The sequence below is a fragment of the Saccostrea cucullata genome, unplaced genomic scaffold, assembly GCF_032062105.1.
Source record: "Saccostrea cucullata isolate Sc308-1 unplaced genomic scaffold, CSIRO_AGI_Scuc_v1 ctg578, whole genome shotgun sequence".
In the NCBI taxonomy this organism is placed as follows: Eukaryota; Metazoa; Mollusca; class Bivalvia; order Ostreida; family Ostreidae; genus Saccostrea; species Saccostrea cuccullata.
The window spans coordinates 1-18,867 of NW_026932815.1; the positions used below are offsets into that span (position 1 = coordinate 1).

The 18,867-nt window shown below is 34.1% G+C and overlaps 1 protein-coding gene and 1 long non-coding RNA gene across 2 annotated transcripts; both read right to left on the reverse strand.

The window, feature by feature from the left end:
- Nucleotides 1-3,309: 3,309 nt before the first annotated feature.
- LOC134236245 (uncharacterized) lies at nucleotides 3,310-13,607 on the reverse strand. Its single transcript, XR_009985573.1, has 5 exons — nucleotides 13,546-13,607; nucleotides 11,072-11,185; nucleotides 9,451-9,671; nucleotides 4,849-4,937; nucleotides 3,310-3,462 (listed from the first exon to the last, which is right to left on the reverse strand). It is a non-coding gene; the product is annotated as an uncharacterized LOC134236245 (long non-coding RNA).
- A 698-nt stretch (nucleotides 13,608-14,305) lies between these two features.
- On the reverse strand, nucleotides 14,306-17,923 carry LOC134236244 (uncharacterized). The gene is made up of 4 exons (XM_062718421.1): nucleotides 17,719-17,923; nucleotides 17,191-17,367; nucleotides 16,805-16,933; nucleotides 14,306-14,448 (listed from the first exon to the last, which is right to left on the reverse strand). Exons 1-4 carry the CDS (start codon nucleotides 17,921-17,923, stop codon nucleotides 14,306-14,308), a joined length of 654 nt encoding a protein of 217 aa, XP_062574405.1.
- Between the last annotated feature and the right edge of the window lie 944 nt (nucleotides 17,924-18,867).

Here is an 18,867-nt window from a genome sequence, read left to right on the forward strand (position 1 = left end):
TTACACCTAGCCTCTATCACTGCACCTTTAGCTTGACTTTCTTCAGAGAATTCTTACCTGCCTTGGAAACAAGGAGTTCTGCCTGAAGTTGGTTAGGTCCAGTAAATTCTTACCTGCCCTGGAAACAGTGAGTACTGCTTGAATGAGGTCAGTTAGGTCCAGTGAATTCTTACCTGCCCTGGAAACAGTGAGTACTGCTTGAATGAGGTCGGTTAGGTCCAGTGAATTCTTACCTGCCCTGGAAACAGTGAGTACTGCTTGAATGAGGTCGGTTAGGTCCAGTGAATTCTTACCTGCCCTGGAAACAGTGAGTACTGCTTGAATGAGGTCGGTTAGGTCCAGTGAATTCTTACCTGCCCTGGAAACAGTGAGTACTGCTTGAATGAGGTCAGTTAGGTCCAGTGAATTCTTACCTGCCCTAGAAACAGTGAGTACTGCTTGAATGAGGTCGGTTAGGTCCAGTGAATTCTTACCTGCCCTGGAAACAGTGAGTACTGCTTGAGGTCGGTTAGGTCCAGAGAATTCTTACCTGCCCTGGAAACAGTGAGTACTGCTTGAATGAGGTCGGTTAGGTCCAGTGAATTCTTACCTGCCCTGGAAACACTGAGTACTGCTTGAGGTCGGTTAGGTCCAGAGAATTCTTACCTGCCCTGGAAACAAGGAGTACTGCTTGAGGTCGGTTAGGTCCAGTGAATTCTTACCTGCCCTGGAAACAGTGAGTACTGCTTGAGGTCGGTTAGGTCCAGAGAATTCTTACCTGCCCTGGAAACAAGGAGTACTGCTTGAGGTCGGTTAGGTCCAGTGAATTCTTACCTGCCCTGGAAACAAGGAGTACTGCTTGAGGTCGGTTAGGTCCAGTGAATTCTTACCTGCCCTGGAAACAAGGAGTACTGCTTGAGGTCGGTTAGGTCCAGTGAATTCTTACCTGCCCTGGAAACAGTGAGTACTGCTTGAGGTCGGTTAGGTCCAGTGAATTCTTACCCGCCCTGGAAACAAGGAATACTGCTTGAGGTCGGTTAGGTCCAGTGAATTCTTACCTGCCCTGGAAACAGTGAGTACTGCTTGAATGAGGTCGGTTAGGTCCAGTGAATTCTTACCTGCCCTGGAAACAGTGAGTACTGCTTGAATGAGGTCGGTTAGGTCCAGTGAATTCTTACCTGCCCTGGAAACAGTGAGTACTGCTTGAATGAGGTCGGTTAGGTCCAGTGAATTCTTACCTGCCCTGGAAACAGTGAGTACTGCTTGAACTAGAACTGTCCAATAGGGACAAATACCCCCCGCTGGGTTTTTCAGAGAAGGTGCCAATTCAAAAATACTTTATGGATCTAGAGGTGTTCACAATTTACCAGGTATTTACAAAAATTCGCAGTGAAATATAATTGCTCATCATGTTTCTTAATGAATGAAACAAAGGTGCAACCAAATGAAACATCAATGCTAATACATTTAAATCCCCTGTAACATTATTTATTTTTTTTTTAATTTATTTTATTTTTGCATTAAAAAAATATATTGCAATTATGCGTTATGTCACCCTGCAAACTGATTGTTGAAAAAAAATCATATCATACAAAATCAAATTAATCTTGATAACTTTATATCAAATTCATTTGAAAATAAAAAGCTGGTCATTCAGTAATGAAGTGCTTTGACAGACAATAAATTACAATTAAGAGAATAAGAGAAGAGAGATCTTAAAATTCTTGTGCCTGATTCCCAGGAGATTACACATGGTTGATAATGAGATTCCTTAATGTTCAACTTCCAACACCAAACTCATTAATTTATCTTTAACTGGATGCATGTCCAGTCATTATTCCCAAGAGACAAATGAAAATACATTATCTTCTGTGCAATGTAAAAACTGTTTTTAACACTTGATGATGTTTCTTTTTTTTTTAAGTTTATATGAGTAGTTTTAAGCTGTAGTATTTTTGTACTGATATTCTACATTCTATATCTCAAACCTTAAACATGAGCCCAAAATGAACAAGTGAATTAAAATAAAAAATAAAACCTATAAAATGCAAAAAAATGAACCAAAAGAGTTAAAAATTCCAGTTGCACACCTTCAAATGGTGAATAATAAGTGTACAAACTTTCAGATTAATCCTTGCAATAGGTTCTGAGAAACGGCCCAGACAAAACCACAAAATAAAAACTAGAGATGTTCCTAATTTACTTACAAAAATTTGCAGTGAAATATAATTGCTCATCATGTTTCTTAATGAATGAAACGGAGGTGCAACCAAATGAAACATCAATACTAATACATTGTAATTCCATTGTAAGATTTTTTTTTTTCATTTAATTTTTTTTTATTACTGCATTAAAAAAATATATTGCAATTATGTGTTATGTCACTCTGCAAACTGATTGTTAAAAAAAAAAAACCATTATACAATATCAAATTATTATCTTGATATATCAATTTGAAATGCATTTTGAAAATAAAGAGCTGGTCATCCAGTAATGAAGTGTTTTGACAGACAATAAATTACAATTAAGAGAATAAGAGAAGAGAGATCTTTAATTCTTGTGCCTTATTCCCTGTAGATTTGATAACAAACAAACGCTTGATAAGAGATATGCCTAAACAACTTCCAACACCAAACTCATTAATTTATCTTTAACTGGATGCATGTCCAGTCATTATTCCCAAGAGACAAATGAAATTACATTATCTACTGTGCAATGTTAAAAATGTGTTTAACACTTGATGATGTTTCTTTTTTAAGTTTTTATGAGTAGTTTTAAGCTGTAGTTCACGTTTTTGTACAGATATTCTAGATTCTATGTCTCAAACCTTAAACATGAGCCCAAAATGAACAAGTCAATTAAAATTTTAAAAAACCTGTAAAATGCAGAAAAATGAACAAAAAGAGTTGAAAATTCCAGTTGCACACCTTCATATGGTGAATAATAAAAGTACAAATTTTCAGATTAATCCTTGCAATAGTTTCTGAGAAACGGTCCAGACAAAACCACAAAATAAAAATGAAAAAACACCTGTAAAATTCAAAATATTAATCCAATCAAGACGAAAAATATCAGGTGCACAACTTCATATGGTGAATAATATGTGTACAAATTTTCAGACAAATCCTTCCAATAGTTTCTGAGTAATGGTCCGGACAAAAATCTTGTCTACAGACAGACGGACAGACGGACATGGTGATTCCAATATACCCCCCCTAAACTTCGTTTGCGGGGGGTATAATGAGGTCGGTTAGGTCCAGTGAATTCTTACCTGCCCTGGAAACAGTGAGTACTGCTTGAGGTCGGTTAGGTCCAGTGAATTCTTACCTGCCCTGGAAACAGTGAGTACTGCTTGAGGTCGGTTAGGTCCAAAGGAATGAAGCAGCCAGCAGACGTCTCTCTGGAACCTTCCAGAATCACAGACTTGGCATTCAGCTTCCCAAGGCTATCACAGCAAATTCTCCCAACCAAAGTCACCTCTTCCTGTATGAAATGTATCAAAGGTCTACTTCTCAGTGTAATAATTGAGTCCTATGGGCTACAATGTACATGTTATCTTGGCCTTTTATTCATTTTTTTTCTAGAAAAATGTTCCTTTATTCCCAAAAAAGTTCTTACCCCAACTTGAAATAGAACTGTTCACAATGAACAAATACCCTCTTTGTTGGTTTTCCACATCATTAAAAGTATTTTTTGCACCTAAATTGTGTCTTTAATGTTCATATCGCTACTCAAAATTTAAAAGTCACAAAATATTTTCTGAATCTTGTCACCTCTAGGGATGAGCATTGATCCCTCCAAAATTTTGATTTTTACAACATAAAGTATCTAAATTCAAATTACATGGAGTATCCCCTCCCCTAAATTGTATTCATTTACAATAAAGAAAATGCACTTGTAAATTTATTACATTCTCTTAATTATGTACTGATAATTTATCTAGTTAATCCTGCATACTACAATTATTAATCTACAGTCAATTCTCGAATTATCGCCATTCGATTCATCGCCATTTTCGCAATACCGCCATGATTTCCCAAGAACGTTTTTCCTGCTATATAAAATTCTCTTTATAACGCCAAATTCGCATACCGCCATCCGCCACCCTGTTTTCAAAACAAACGTCCATTTTTAAGTGTCAGTTATCTCGTTATACCGCCACAGGTGCGTGCGGTCAGTGAAGCGCGGCTAATTGGTTGACGCTATCCCTGTTGTAAAGCATGCAAAGCCAGACAAGGTATACGCAATTAAATAATTAAATTAGAATTAAATGAACAAATAATTTTAACATGAACTGTTACAATGATGTTGTTCTGTTGTTTTGTTTATAAAATCATTTAGTCACGGTTTCGCCACTAAAGGTACGCCGAATACAATATTATTTTGATGATCTCTGCTTTAAACAATGCAAAGTTTGCCTAAAAATAATTATACGGTATAAATTGTGAACGTTTCACTAACAATGATGCCATAAACAATAAATTTATTCAAGAAACCATTTTACGTACTGTCAGCAATATATCACGACGATCGACCCAGCATTTTTTTTTCATTATCAGACGTGCCGATTTACATGTACATAGATGCACATGTACTTGTCTTTATTTCATAACTGCACATTTTGTTTTAAAGAAATTGTACATAAAAAATTACTTGAAGTATTTTAAAATTTAGAAATATGTTTTATATACATGTACATGTAATTATAAGAATAGAAACGCTTTATGGTATTTCTAAGAACGGTAACTCTACTTCTTGTTTCCTAAAAGATGAGAAATTCAATTCATCGCCAAACTCGTTATACCGCCATGATTTCTAAATCACAAAAGGTGGCGGTTTATCGAGAATTAACTGTAATTGTTTACGAACCTGAACTGGCAAAGAGACATGGGAAAATTCCTCAATGTTGTTCTTCTCTTGTAGTTGTTTTCCCATTTCTTCTATCATTTCATTTAAAACTGTAAACAACACCATTGTAATTTTTACCATCACAGTCCTTGAGACTTTCTACATTCCCATTTTTTTTTCTTTTGCCCACCATTTGTACACAACTTTCTACTAAGAGAGCATTTCATGCTCACTCATATTGCATTATGCCATGCCCTCGCCATTCATTCAGACTCACTCTACATTCAGTTTTCACTGTTATTAAGAATTCTGAAGTAAACTTTTCTGATATTTTAATAAAGTGCACTGCTTCTGTGGCACACGTTTCATCCATTAGATATTGTTAGATTATCATAAACAGATTGCAAGGAAGAAATCATATTATCCTTGAAACAAAAGATTTCTGTTTTTTCCCCATTTCTTATACTTGATGCCAATCTCCCAAACTGTAGTTATTAATAAATACATTAAAACTATGTCCATAGGACATCAATGTCTTACTCAGGATTCACCTATAATATGATATCAAATTTGTCATAGTGTCCAAAGATTATTTAATCTTTTCACCTTAGACCTTTCCCTCCTTTACCCCTTAATGACGACTTTTGACGCCTAGCCCCCAACCCTTAATGACGACTTTTGAGGCATGTGTATTTCATTGTTGATTTGACTTGAAATTACCGCTTGTATACTAATTATTTGAGCACAGGTGGCCACCTGCAGGTTAACAATAGATGATTGCATCATACTACAGTTAGAAATCACGTGATTTACCTGTGTAAACAAACAAAGGAATCTTGGAAAGTCCCACCAAAATTCAAAATGGCGGACTGTTACATACGATGTTTTTTGAGCATATAACTCAGTCAATAGGCAATATTTTCTCATCCAGTAAAGCATTACATGAAATTCAAGCTATAAGCTTCCTATTTCTTGAAAGGTTTGAAAATTAAAATGATTTATTTGTGTTTTATACTGCAACATAACTTACGAAATTTTTGTGAAGTTCGGGACCGCGCAGTGCTGATTTTGTTACCTGTTTCTCACAAATTCAGAACATACCTTCCATTTTACACATATTTATAAATGTAAAGGTGTAGAAAAGAATAATTTTAATAGAATTGGGTCATTAAAGTGTCCAAAAACGTTCAGAAATCAATTTTTAGGACGCAAGTCTGAAAATTTGTCGGCGAGATTGACATTGAAGAAGCACTACAATTTATCGATTTCTGAGGAATTAAACTTATAAAATTGATGATAAATAATAATTTAACCATCAATTATATCATCACACATATTTTCTAATTATTTATACAGAAAATTTTGGCTTATTAAAGCCGTTTTACATGTTGAAAATATCTATTTTTCTATTTTCACCTGAATTATTTTTTAACAGAAAACTACGATCGAAATTATGTAAATAGATTTGAAAAATTTAATTTATTACGAATCCAGTGATATATAATACATAGTATAAATGAAATATTTTGACCCTTCTTTGTTTAATTTTAAACTGCACTCCAATTCATCTAAAACGCTCTAAGGGGCAGCCAGGCAAACACTCTAGGGATATGGCCAGTGCGTCAAATCGTGGAATTAAGGGGTAAAGAGTTAAATCTTTAATCTAAATTTTGATAAAAATAGCTTACTTTCTTTGCATAAAAACAAGAGATGTTTGTAAAACACTTATGCCACCCTCCCCCAAACTTTTCTAAGCCCAAGGGGCTCTGTCCAAAATGGCCTGATTGTACCCAAAACAGCACTTGATCTAGATGTTCTTATGATAAATCTGTATATCAAATTTCATTTTAATACGTGCAACCTCTGCGAAGAAAATGAACAAACTGCAAATTATTGGAATTTTTCTAAATCCAAGGGGCATTACTCTGTCCGAAATATACCGATCATACCCAAAACACACCTTGGCCTAGATATTGTTATGATAAATTTGTATACCAAATTTTATTTCAATATGTGCAACCTCTGTGAAGAAAATGAACGATAACTGCTAATTTTTGGAATTTTTCTAAGTCATAAGGGGTATAACTCTGTCCAAAATGGTCAGATTGTACCCAAAACAATCTGTATACAAAATTTTATTTCAATATATGCAACCTCTGCAAAGAAAATGAATGGAGAATGGTGGACCCACACAGACCGACAGACCGCAGCAAAGCAATATGCCCTCCCTTCTTGTAATGTCAAAGGTCATTGGTATTTTAAAAATTTCTTTGAAACTGAGGAAGTTCAAATTTAAGAAAAGTGAGGTCAAAGTAAAAGGAAAGGTCAAGGAAAAATTCAATGGCACTCATCAAAATTTATCAAATAATGAAATTCTCATACATTATCTGGATGCGTTTCTCATAACTGAGCTAACAATAAATTTGAGAAAATTGAAGATAAGGTAAAAGACAAGATTAGGGTTAAAATGTTGATGCAATTGAATACTGTAAAATCACTTATTTTTGAGGGGTCAAATTTTCATGGTTTGAGGAAAATATATTAGTTCATGAGGATTTGATTTCATGGGTTCATGGGGATTTTATTTCGTGGTTGAAGAATTGTTCAGTAGTAATATATGTGAAAAATTGCATTTCACGGTGTACATAAATTCATGGGTGTCCTCATTCCCTGAAAACCACAAAAATTACCCCCCCCCAAAAAAAAAAAATTATTGATTTCACAGTAGCTTAAAGGGGCTGGGTGGTTGTAGCCATTTTTAGACTATTTTGATCTCCTTTAGAAGAGCTCAATATAAAGATATAATAAAATGATCAAATTTTAAAACTAAAATTTATGAAATTTTTCTTTGCCAAATGATAGTTGACAGCTTAAGATATCATATCCCAAAATTTAAGTTATATCTGGTGGTTAATAAAAACATAGGTAATCAGAGATTACAGAGCTCACCTCAACGTGTGTTGTCTTTAAGTAAGGCAAATTAAGTCTTACAATTAACCAACAAAAAGTGACATCCAAAAATGCAAAATTTATGCAAATTTGATACTTTGGAATAGACCTATATAAAAACTAAAAACTAGTTCTTCATCATGAAAATGTAATTAAAATCCAGCATCTGAAGCAAGATTGAGAGTTTTCATCCCTTGATGCATCATTTGTGCAACTGGTTTATATAAGCCTTATAGTTTCTTGGTGATAGACTTGCACCCATAACTTTTACGAGGTCTATTATCTGGAAAATGTATGTCGAATTCAGCATCTGAAGTAAGTCCATTAGTGTGCATCCTAAGATGTATCATCCATGCAAGTTTGGTCAACATAGGGCTTAAAGTTACTTGCAAATGAAACCTGTATAAAAAAATTAACCTTTCCACTAATCCAGAAAATGTAGGTCAGATTCAGCATCCGAAGCCAGCCTAGTAGAATGCACCCTTAGATGTACCATCCATGCAAGTTTGGTCATTATAGGGCTCAAAGTTACTTGGAAATGAATCCTGCACCATAAACTTTAACCTATTTACTCGTCCAGAAAATGTAGGTCAGATTCAGCATCCGAAGCAAGTCTGGTAGTATGCATCCTAAGATGTACCATCCATGCGATTTAGTCGTTATAGGGTTCATAGTACTGTACCTTGGAAATGAAACCTGCACCCAAAATTTTAACCTGTTCACTCAACCGGAAAATGTAGGTCAGATTCAGCATCCGAAGCAGGTCTTGTAATATGCATCCTAAGATGTACCATCCATGCAAGTTTGGTCATTATATGTCTCATAGTAACTTGGAAATGAAACCTGCACCAAAAACTTTAACCTGTTCACTCAACCGGAAAATGTAGGTCAGATTCAGCATCCGAAGCAAGGCTGGTAGTATGCATCCTAAGATGTATCATCCATGTAAGTTTGGTCATTATATGTCTCATAGTAACTTGGAAATGAAACCTGCACCAAAAACTTTAACCTGTTCACTCAACCGGAAAATGTAGGTCAGATTCAGCATCCGAAGCAAGTCTGGTAGTATGCATCCTAAGATGTACCATCCATGCAAGTTTGGTCATTATAGGGCTCAAAGTATCTTCAAAATGAAACCATCACCAAAAACTTTAACCTGTTCACTCAACCGGAAAATGTAGGTCAGATTCAGCATCCGAAGAAAGGCTGGTAGTATGCATCCTAAGATGTATCATCCATGTAAGTTTGGTCAACATAGGGCTTATAGTTACTCGGAAATGAGACCTACACCAAAAACTGCACCAAAAATGTTAACCTGCACCAAAAACATTAACCTGGTCATTCCTTTGCTGAAATTGCAGCATCTGAAACTTTGACTGGTACAATGAAACACACTAGCAACATCTTCCATGCATGTCTAATCAATATAGGACATAGAAGTACTTAAAAAGAAAACTGCTCCAAAAAACTTAACCTTAACCCGGGACGCCGACACCGACGCCGACGGTATCACATAAGCTCCCCCCAACTTCGTTGAGGTGAGCTAAAAATGATTTGTTGACCCCTAGCCTCCTTAAATCAATATCGTAGTATTGCCCAGTGGTTCTGAAGAAGAAAATATGTCACCAAGGTGACCCAACAGTGCATTAAGATATTTCCACTGAAGATCATTACCTGCAGCTTTGGCCGTTAGCTTCTGAAACATATACTTGAAGTTTTTATTCAGATCCTTTAGATTTTCACTGTCCTCTTTGGATAAGTTGTTCAATGGATCATACCATTTAATGGTGCAATTCTTGCCTTTACTTTGCCACTTAATATTATCCAAGTTTCCAATGGAGGCTACCACATCACCAGCATTTGTTCTTAATCTATACTTTTTGGAAGGAGTTGTCCTAAAAAATAAAACTTATTAGTCCTCTTGCTTATTAAGCAGTTACAGCAAAATATTTTACTGTTTAACCCAGTTCCTCACCCTAACCCTAATGCTAACCCTAACCCTTGCAGCCTAACCCTTGGACTAACCCTAACCCTACACTAAGTCGATTCAATAAGCTAATATCAACATGCAGTAAATATATATTATTATAACAGTAACTTGATCCGAAGGGTCATATCACGTCGAGTTGACAGGCGCGGATCATCAGATCTAACGAGACGCGAAGCGTCGAGTTTGATCTGATGATCCGCGCCTGTCAACGAGACGTGATACGGCTCTTCGGATCAAGTTACTGTTATAATGATAAATTTATTATATACCCCCTTATAACTAGCTAGATATAGCAAAATAAAACTTTAGAGATCAATTGTATAATATTTATCCATAAAACAAAGCATAAAACAAGGGACTCTTTAACGCACAAGAAAAATAACGTCATGTTTTTGCGTACTACGTCATCAGTTTCAGAGAGTGGTGATATGGATTCAGAAAACCACAGTGTGGTGATCCGGAAAGTCGGATCACGACGTCACGTGATTGCGTTAATTCTACAGTAAAATTGAGTGATACACATTAGGTATATAATCATAATTATTATCATAAATGTGCAGTCATTCCAATATACTGATGAGATGCTGCTTATTATAAACACTTTTATCTAGTCTTGCTGACAGGATGGACAGATTTTGACAAGTCTGAACATTTTGTTGACTTCACATCCACAACTGTCCATAATGACCAGATTTCTTGTTCAATCAATCCTATATTTTCTGTACAGTTGGCTAAAAATTTTATTTTGTCTAATGGTTCAACTCTTTGGTTAGTTAACTTTCAATTGCTTTACGGACCTTCATCATCATCTATAAAATCCAGTTTAACAGGGCCTTCTCATTCCTTTTTGGTATGATGAGCACTTACTGTAAAATCACATATTTTCATGGGGTCAAATTTTCATGGTTTGAGGAAAAAGTATGGGTTCATGGGGATTTGATTTCTTGGATGAAGAATTGTTTACTAGTTATGTAACATTTTGGTGGACGATTTCATAGGTCTCTTCATACCTCGAAAACAATGAAAATTAAACCCCCATGAAAATTTGTGATTTCACAGTATTGCTCATAAATTAATATTTGAATGTAATATTTATTCCTAATTTTCTTACAAGACAAAGTTGCAAATCAATGTGACAGAATCGTTGAAATGGATTTTCAAAAAGCTCACTATTGCTTTCAGCTTAGGTAAGGTAACAATGTTAACATGTTAGTGTCTGACCTACAGAAGACAATGAACAAGAACAGATAGTGACTCAGGTGACCCAACAAAGGGTATACCCAGCAGAGGCTGGTTAAGTCTTACCCAACTGGTGAAAAACTTGCAGGTGAAAAAGGCACAACTGGACTACGAATATTATTCTGAAATCTCTTTATTAGGATTTTCAGGTGTCAGTTGTCTTTTCTGAGCTGCTGTCCCCTGTTAAAGAAAAAAAAAAATTTAAAAGGTGATTTTAATTATAGCAACATTGTATGTTTAAATCTGATAAGCTGATACACAGTATTCCACATCTTAGTGAAGTGTACTTGTGCATTATGTCCTTTTGAAATCAGAACTGTGGTATATTTTAAATAATTTCAGTCTCATTTCCATTTCACAAAATTTTTAAAGCATTATGCCTGCAGGTGTAACATTTCTCAGGTTATTCCATTTTTTTCTGTTTAGCATTCTACGAAAGAAAGTATATGGGTATGAGTAAAATTTTTATAGGATAAAGATCAGGTATATTTCCACTCCTCAAGTGCAATGTAAAGTGAAACTAGATACTACTTATGAGAGGGAAAATTTGCCATGAAACAAAGAAATTTATAAAAGTAGAGCATGTTTGTCCAACTGAAACAAAATTACAGCAACAGAAGATGATTTCAGTGATGGTAATATTAAAAGTAAGGAAGAAGAAATAGATACAACTAAAGAATAGGTGATATTCATCCTGAAGTTAAACCTGGTGATGAAGACGACTGCATGAATATTTTCAAATCTATTAAGATTATTTGAGGAAGGTGTTTCATGGATTCCAAAATGACTGTGGGACAGAGAATTGCACAGCTAGTAGATATTGGGAGATTGCAGGTGCTACCAAAGAACACTCACAGAAAGAATTAAATAAGGACAGACGAAATGTGGGACAGACTTGTCTAGGAACATGAATGCAAGACAAGAGTGTACTGCTCAAGTAGAGATAATCTCACACAAAACTAAGCACTTATATGGCATTGTAGGGTTTCTAAAACAAAAAAAGGCTCACAGGCCTTATAGGTCACCTGAGCATCATGTAACAACTTTCCAACAATTGAATTTGATTCTTGATTTAAACCAGAGTGTATGACACATACAATTTTAAGAGACGATTGCTCATCATAACCTTCACTTTCCCTATTATATCCCTGACCCCACGGGCCTTGAAATTCACAATTCTGGTAGAAAGACCCTTGCTCATCATAGCTATGCATGAAGTTAGTATATTTAAAAACCCTGGAGATTTTCAGATTGATTGATTGTGTGCTGTTTTATGTCCCTCTCAAGAATTTTTTCACTCATATGGAGATGCCACCACTTGCAAGTGGAGAGCTGAAAATATATGCCTTTACTTGGCACTAATGGCCATTGAGCAATGAGGGATTTTTTTCGTGTCAGTACCTACTGGGACTTTGGTTTATACCATCTCATCCAAAGGACCAGTCTCCACGTCACACAGTGGGATTCAAACTGTAATGTAAGGATAAACACCTTACTCTGCGACATCTAATGAATACATTCTTACCACTGCGACACGTGGGCGAAAAAAGATTTTGGAGAATTAATGCATGTTCACTTTATAATCAATAGAGCCTTGTCCAAACACCAGAACCACTGACCCAGGGGCCATAATATTCACAATTTCAAAGATGCACCTTTGCTTATCATAACTTCATATGTAGATGGTTTGTTTCATACCCAGGAGCAGCAGAGCTGAAAATTTTCAAAGAATTAATGCATCTTCACTAAATAATCAATAGAGCCCCTCCCTAACACCATGTTAATAATTGACCCTGGGGCCATGAAATTCACAAGAGACATCTTTGCATAATATAACTTTGATTAAAGTTTGTTTCATACCCAGGAGTAGAGATGAAAATTTTCAAAGAATTAATGCATTAATTTTCACTAAATAATCAATAGAGCCCCACCCTAACACCAGAACCCCTGACCCTGGGTCCACAAAAGTAAGAATTTTCAAAGAGGCACTCTTGCTCTCATCACAACTATGTATGTAGTTAGTTAGTTAAAAACCCAAAAGCAGAGATTTTCAAAGAAGTTACCCATTTTCACTATATAAAAACATATTTTTTTTAACACCAGACTCAGAACCCTGTGGCCATAAAATTTGCAATTTGGAAGAGACACCCTTGTCATCATAACTATACATTAATTTTGTTTAATACCCAGGAGCAGAGAAGAAGATTTTCAAAGAAATAATGCATTTTCACTATATAATCTATTTAGTCCCACCCTATCACTAGAACCCTGGACTCAGGAAGCCATGAATTTCACAACTTTGGTACAATATTACAATCATGCCAACAGTTTGACAGCCTGATGTCTAGGAGTGAAGATGAAAATTTCTTAAGATTGCATTGAGTGACTCTTTGACCTAAAAATACAATATCCTAGGATAATTCTGAAAAAGCTCAAGAAGTTTTTGCAGAGGATCCCTAATTAGACTTATTTTAATTGAAGTGCATACTATAATTTTATTAGTTGTGTGAAACTTGTATAGACCTGAGACTGTAACATACCTTTGATGAAGGTGTTCCCCCGTAGGTGTTGTACAAATTTTCAGCATCATGAATGTTAACACTGTAAAAGAACAAAAGGTCTATGGATTACAAAGCTCATGATTAACCTTAGTGGTTATTTTACCTCTTTATTTCCATCACACTGTGGCCTAAATCAAGGGATTATGCATTTCAAACTATACAATTTACTTTAATCCCTGAAAATTACTGGATGCTTCAATACCGTATAATCTGTATATACCGCCCCGGGCGCTTAGAAAATTGCAAAAGGGGTGCGGTTATTTTAGTATTCTCTTTATAATATTTAATGTCATATTTTAACTTCAAAAAATCTTTGAAAAAAGAAATAAATTCAAAGAACCACTAAAATAATGTTTAACTTTACTTTAAGTGAAGATAATCCACCCAAATTAAGCTAAATGATTCATTTTCTACCGAGATTGGATTATATACAGGTTTCATTTTCAATTTCTTCAAATTTTGGCAGACTTGGAATATCACGATCCTAGATGATTTTAAGTGGGAGGAGCAGTTCTGTTTCCTGGACAATTGAAAAAGACATAAGGGGGGTCTCATAGGTGGCAGGGGCGGTTAATAGGGATTATACGGTATATATATGATCTCTTGACATTGCCTTTTATATTTTTTATGTCTTAATTATAAAAACTACAAATATATCACTGTGACTAAAAACGATTTGCTAGGTTGAAGGAAATACTTTTATCAAATATATGTACCTTACAGCCCTTAAATTGAACCGCTATTTGATCTTTGTCCAAGTTTGGTTAAAATTAGCACCAGTGGATTTTGCTGTCAGGAGCATTGAAAATGTGAAAAGTTTACTTGTGGAAATGATGTAAATACAATGGGTAATCAAATCAAGAGTCCCTTGTGAACTTGTCACTGAAATATAAAAGACAAACCTGTCAAAGAATGGACATGGCATTAAGAGATGATGGAATATGTTTAATATTAAGCAGTTGGATGGTAAATGGCACAGGCAATTCATTTTCTAGACTTATTATTTTCTGATTTTGAACTGCCTTTCCTAAACAAATAAGCATAACAGCAGGGTGACTTGTATCTTTGAACATTAGATGGACTGTTGTGAATTACCACACATTGCACAAATTTTAAAAAGAGATTTTTATCATTTAGATAAATGAGCTAAATACAAAAGAGCAGATTTCAAACAATAAATTCATTTTCATAATAATACTCCTGAAAAACACATCATACATGTATTATTTGTAGGGATGTCAAAATTGTCAATTAGGGCCCTTGCTGATAATAACTATAAAGGTAGTTCATCTGAATATATACCCAGAGACAGAGAAGAAAATTTTTAAATATTTAATGCATTATAACATGTATATATCTTCACTCTTTTGTGAAGCAGTATATACGTTTTATGTCATTATTTTGGAATAAAATTTCATGTACAGTTTTGTAAATGCACTTTAATCATATTCTTAAAATATTTTTAAAATGTCTGAAGAGTTTATATCCAAAATGTAATTAAAAAATTCCCCCCAAAAGTTCCAGATTACTAGTAATTAATCATCTTACCAAATTTAAGTATACACTGATAACCCTACAGATTTATACCACACATAATAATTATCTAATGGAAAAACATTAAAAGCAATTACTTTTGGTTAATTAATTTCCTGATAATGACTTTAAATGTATACATAAACAAAAATGTGTCCTTTCAACAATACAAACTAATTCCAAATGGACGCTGTTATACCTCTAATTAAATGATCAAATAAAGAATTTATATTATTTTAATAGACTCATTTTTCACACCTTTAAGGTAATCCAAGGGGAGTGTCTTTTGATTTTGTTTTAAATAAAATCTTATTATTGGTCAACGACTAGAATTTGATTCAATTTCTGATAAAACTTCAGTTTTTGCCAGATATTTTTTTCTTTTTGATGCTTGTATACTTAAAATCCGAATATTCGAATCATGAATTTATATTCGAATATCAACTCATCGAATGAATATTCGAATATTCGAATATTCGTTGACATCCCTAATTATTTGTAGTTAATCATTCTGTACACAAAAACAGTTCAGTGGGATCATTGTTTTACTTGTCAATGAGAGAGAATGGAATACTTGATATTACATGTACAAACAATTTAGAATTATTATTCCCTATATTCTCATAAAATTTTAACAAAATGTGGGGAGTTATTCTACAATACTGTAGATCACTAAATTATCGCGACACCTTATTTTCGCGATATAGTCATTGACTCTTGATAAGCGAGACAAAATTTTCACGAATTGTGGTTCTTGCTCTATATTATCCTAAGGAATACTATTATACCCGAGAATTAAATTTTCGCGAGCTCGCTGTCTCGCGTAATTATGCGAAAATAAAGTTCTCGCAAATAAAAAGTGATTTACAGTATATGTTCATGTACACATCACATTGTTTATTCTTTAGACTTATCTTTAATATTAGAAAATACAGATTATAAAGTCACTTTTGCAAATATTTGGCAACATAAATTTTCTTTAATTAATCCAGAAACAGAACGAACAGAACACTCAACTCCATAAAAAGACAACAACCAAATCTAAATTAATTAGCTTCAATGACCAGCAGTACTATTAAAAGAACACTAGAGACTAGTAATTTAACCTTGGTGGCTGAAGTTCTTATTCTTCCTATGTTTTTCTACATTGCCAACTTAGAAAAAAAATTAAAAGTGCTATTTTATTTATATTTCTCTACAAGGATATCAACATGACTACTGAAGCTACATGTATAAATGTAAGTCTTGTTATTAATACACTGGAGATGCTAGTGAATGACCTGTGCATTGGACACTGAATCTTAAATAGTTTATTCATCACATTATGCTTACTAAAGGTGAGAAAATTCACAACGCAAGAAATTTGTTTTAATCTTTTAAAATTCATTTCCAAGAATACATGTAGCTAGCTGATACTTGTAAATTACATGTATTTATTGTAGTTTTAAAAAGACACCAGCATAAAACTCTTGTGAAACACAGCACACAAAATGTTTATCTTTTATGAATGAACTATAGTTACAGTAACAACTATGGAAATGGATCTACAAAGAAATAAAAAAGAACTTTGAAAATTAATTTCTTCAATAATCTAATGATCTAGATCTTTCTTTTTTTTTCTAAGTTACTGGCAACTAACAAGACACTAATTAACTATATGAAATACAATTTATATAGGGTACACTTGTATAGACTGTTTACGTACTCATACTTCCTTTGAGGGTTTCGTGACTTCCAGAACTACTGACACTACCCAGGGATTTCCTCACTATACTACCCACTCTGTTTCTGAAGTCTGTCTCCACCTCAGAAAACGTGATGTCCTGATTTCCACCTACAAGTACAGTTTGTATACTTTATATAGAATGATGCGCATAAATATTCTTGATTGTAAAAAAAGAAAACTTATTGACTTAATGTATTACTACTATAAAAAAAAACCCATACATTTATAAAATAAACCAACATTTTGATGAACATATTTTAAAAGTGCCCAAAACTACATGAAGTAACAAATAGTCTTGCTGAGAAATGTTGAACCTCTTTTTCTTAATCTAGACAACTATATGTAAATATACAGGGGATACTGACCGTTATTTTCTTTTTTCTCTTTGACTTTGGGTGTATTAGGCAGAGTAAATCGTAAGCTGCTCTTATCTTTACGAGCTTTGTCGTGATCCTGCTCGGATTCACCGTTGGACACAGGATGACTGAGCGACTTCAGTTCTTCTCGGGACATAGAGTTGTAGCCCTTGTCTGACACCCCACCTGTAATGATTCGATCACTTAATACTAGGCAAACTTTGCTACTTTACGTTAACCCTAATTAAGATATCATTATTTAACAGACATAACAATCTACAGGTAAATCAAGTTTATACAGTTAATGAAAATCAACATTAACATTTTCCTTGAAACAGAGAATATAATCTAAACAACAGAATTTCTTTTAATGATAAACTAAAAGCAGTAACATATTTAAAATTTACAAATAAAGATTCTATTAGGAGGATATGAAGCAATTTATATTATTCAAACCAGTGTTTTCATAAAAACTCTTCAAAATTAAACCAGTAGAGCCATTACTGTTGTACTATATAAGGGAGATAACTTGTGTACCTGTACTACTGCTTTCCTCTTTAGCTGTTGGTGTGACTTTACTGATCTGACTAGAATCACTGAATATGTCTGACTTCAGCATGATTGTCAAAGATACATATAAGTCTGTGTGGTCCTCCAGGAAACTGTTAAACTTTGATCTTTTATTGTCATAATCACTCCCAGAGTTATGATTTGAATGGACATGCTCTATACGTTGCAGCATGGCTTTCGAAACTGAGAGCTCCAATAATCACGTTTTTCTTGTCTCAGAGGATGGTTTCTTTAGAAGGCCAGTTCCCTCAGATTTTTGAAAAGAATTAACACGCCACTAGTTTTTTTTTTTGAAAATTTTTACACATGTACAGAAAGAAAAATTAGGCCCTGCATGTAAATAATTTCAATCCAGCTAAATTAAAATTTTGTGTGAACTTTTAGAATTTGATTATACTGTGTACCTTTATTCTATACATAATTTATTACATTATACTATGTTGTATACTGGTGATGTTTGTTCTTAAAAGGCTCTATGAATTTCCACAACAAACCTTGTTGTAGTAGCCATAAGTAATGGCATTAGGCTGTACATTGGCTCTCTAAGATTTGAAAATGCAATCCATCAGCTGCTATTCTGCATCCAAATTATAGGTAACGCATCACACTGTAGAACATAAAAAGCAGAGATTATGTACTGTAAAAACACCACCCATAAAATAATACAACATTTATATATTTCAGGGCAAAATTTAAAACAAAAGGTCCAGGCCCACATCAACGAATGTCGTGAGCATTTATATTTTAAAAGCAAAGTCACACAATTAAGTACAAAAAGTGTACATTCCAGAAATGAAAATATTTAAGCAATTAACTAGGACTAGGATGACACAGAACCTACATAAAAAATTATCAAAATAGTTGTTCATGAAAATGTAATTAAAATAAGTAATCAGAGATTTGAGAGTTTTCATCTCCTGATGCAACATTTGTGCAAGTTTGGCAAAGTCACACAATGTTATATAAGCCAAAAAGTGTACATTCCAGAAATGAAAATTTTAAGCAATTTTGAAAAAATGTACATCGAAATAGACATACATAAAAAATTTAAACTAGTGTGCTCATGAAAATGTAATTAAAATTAAGTTGAAGCAAATTTGAGAGTTTTAATCTGGA

Bases quoted from the DNA above. Each gene is read 5' to 3' on its own strand.
- LOC134236244 (XM_062718421.1), bottom strand. From the start codon at position 17,923: ATGCTGCAACGTATAGAGCATGTCCATTCAAATCATAACTCTGGGAGT. The intron at 17,368-17,718 runs GTACACAAGTTA...GAATCATTACAG, and splicing joins AGAGGAAAGCAGTAGTACAG to GTGGGGTGTCAGACAAGGGC. The intron at 16,934-17,190 runs GTCAGTATCCCC...CTGTACTTGTAG, and splicing joins AGAGAAAAAAGAAAATAACG to GTGGAAATCAGGACATCACG.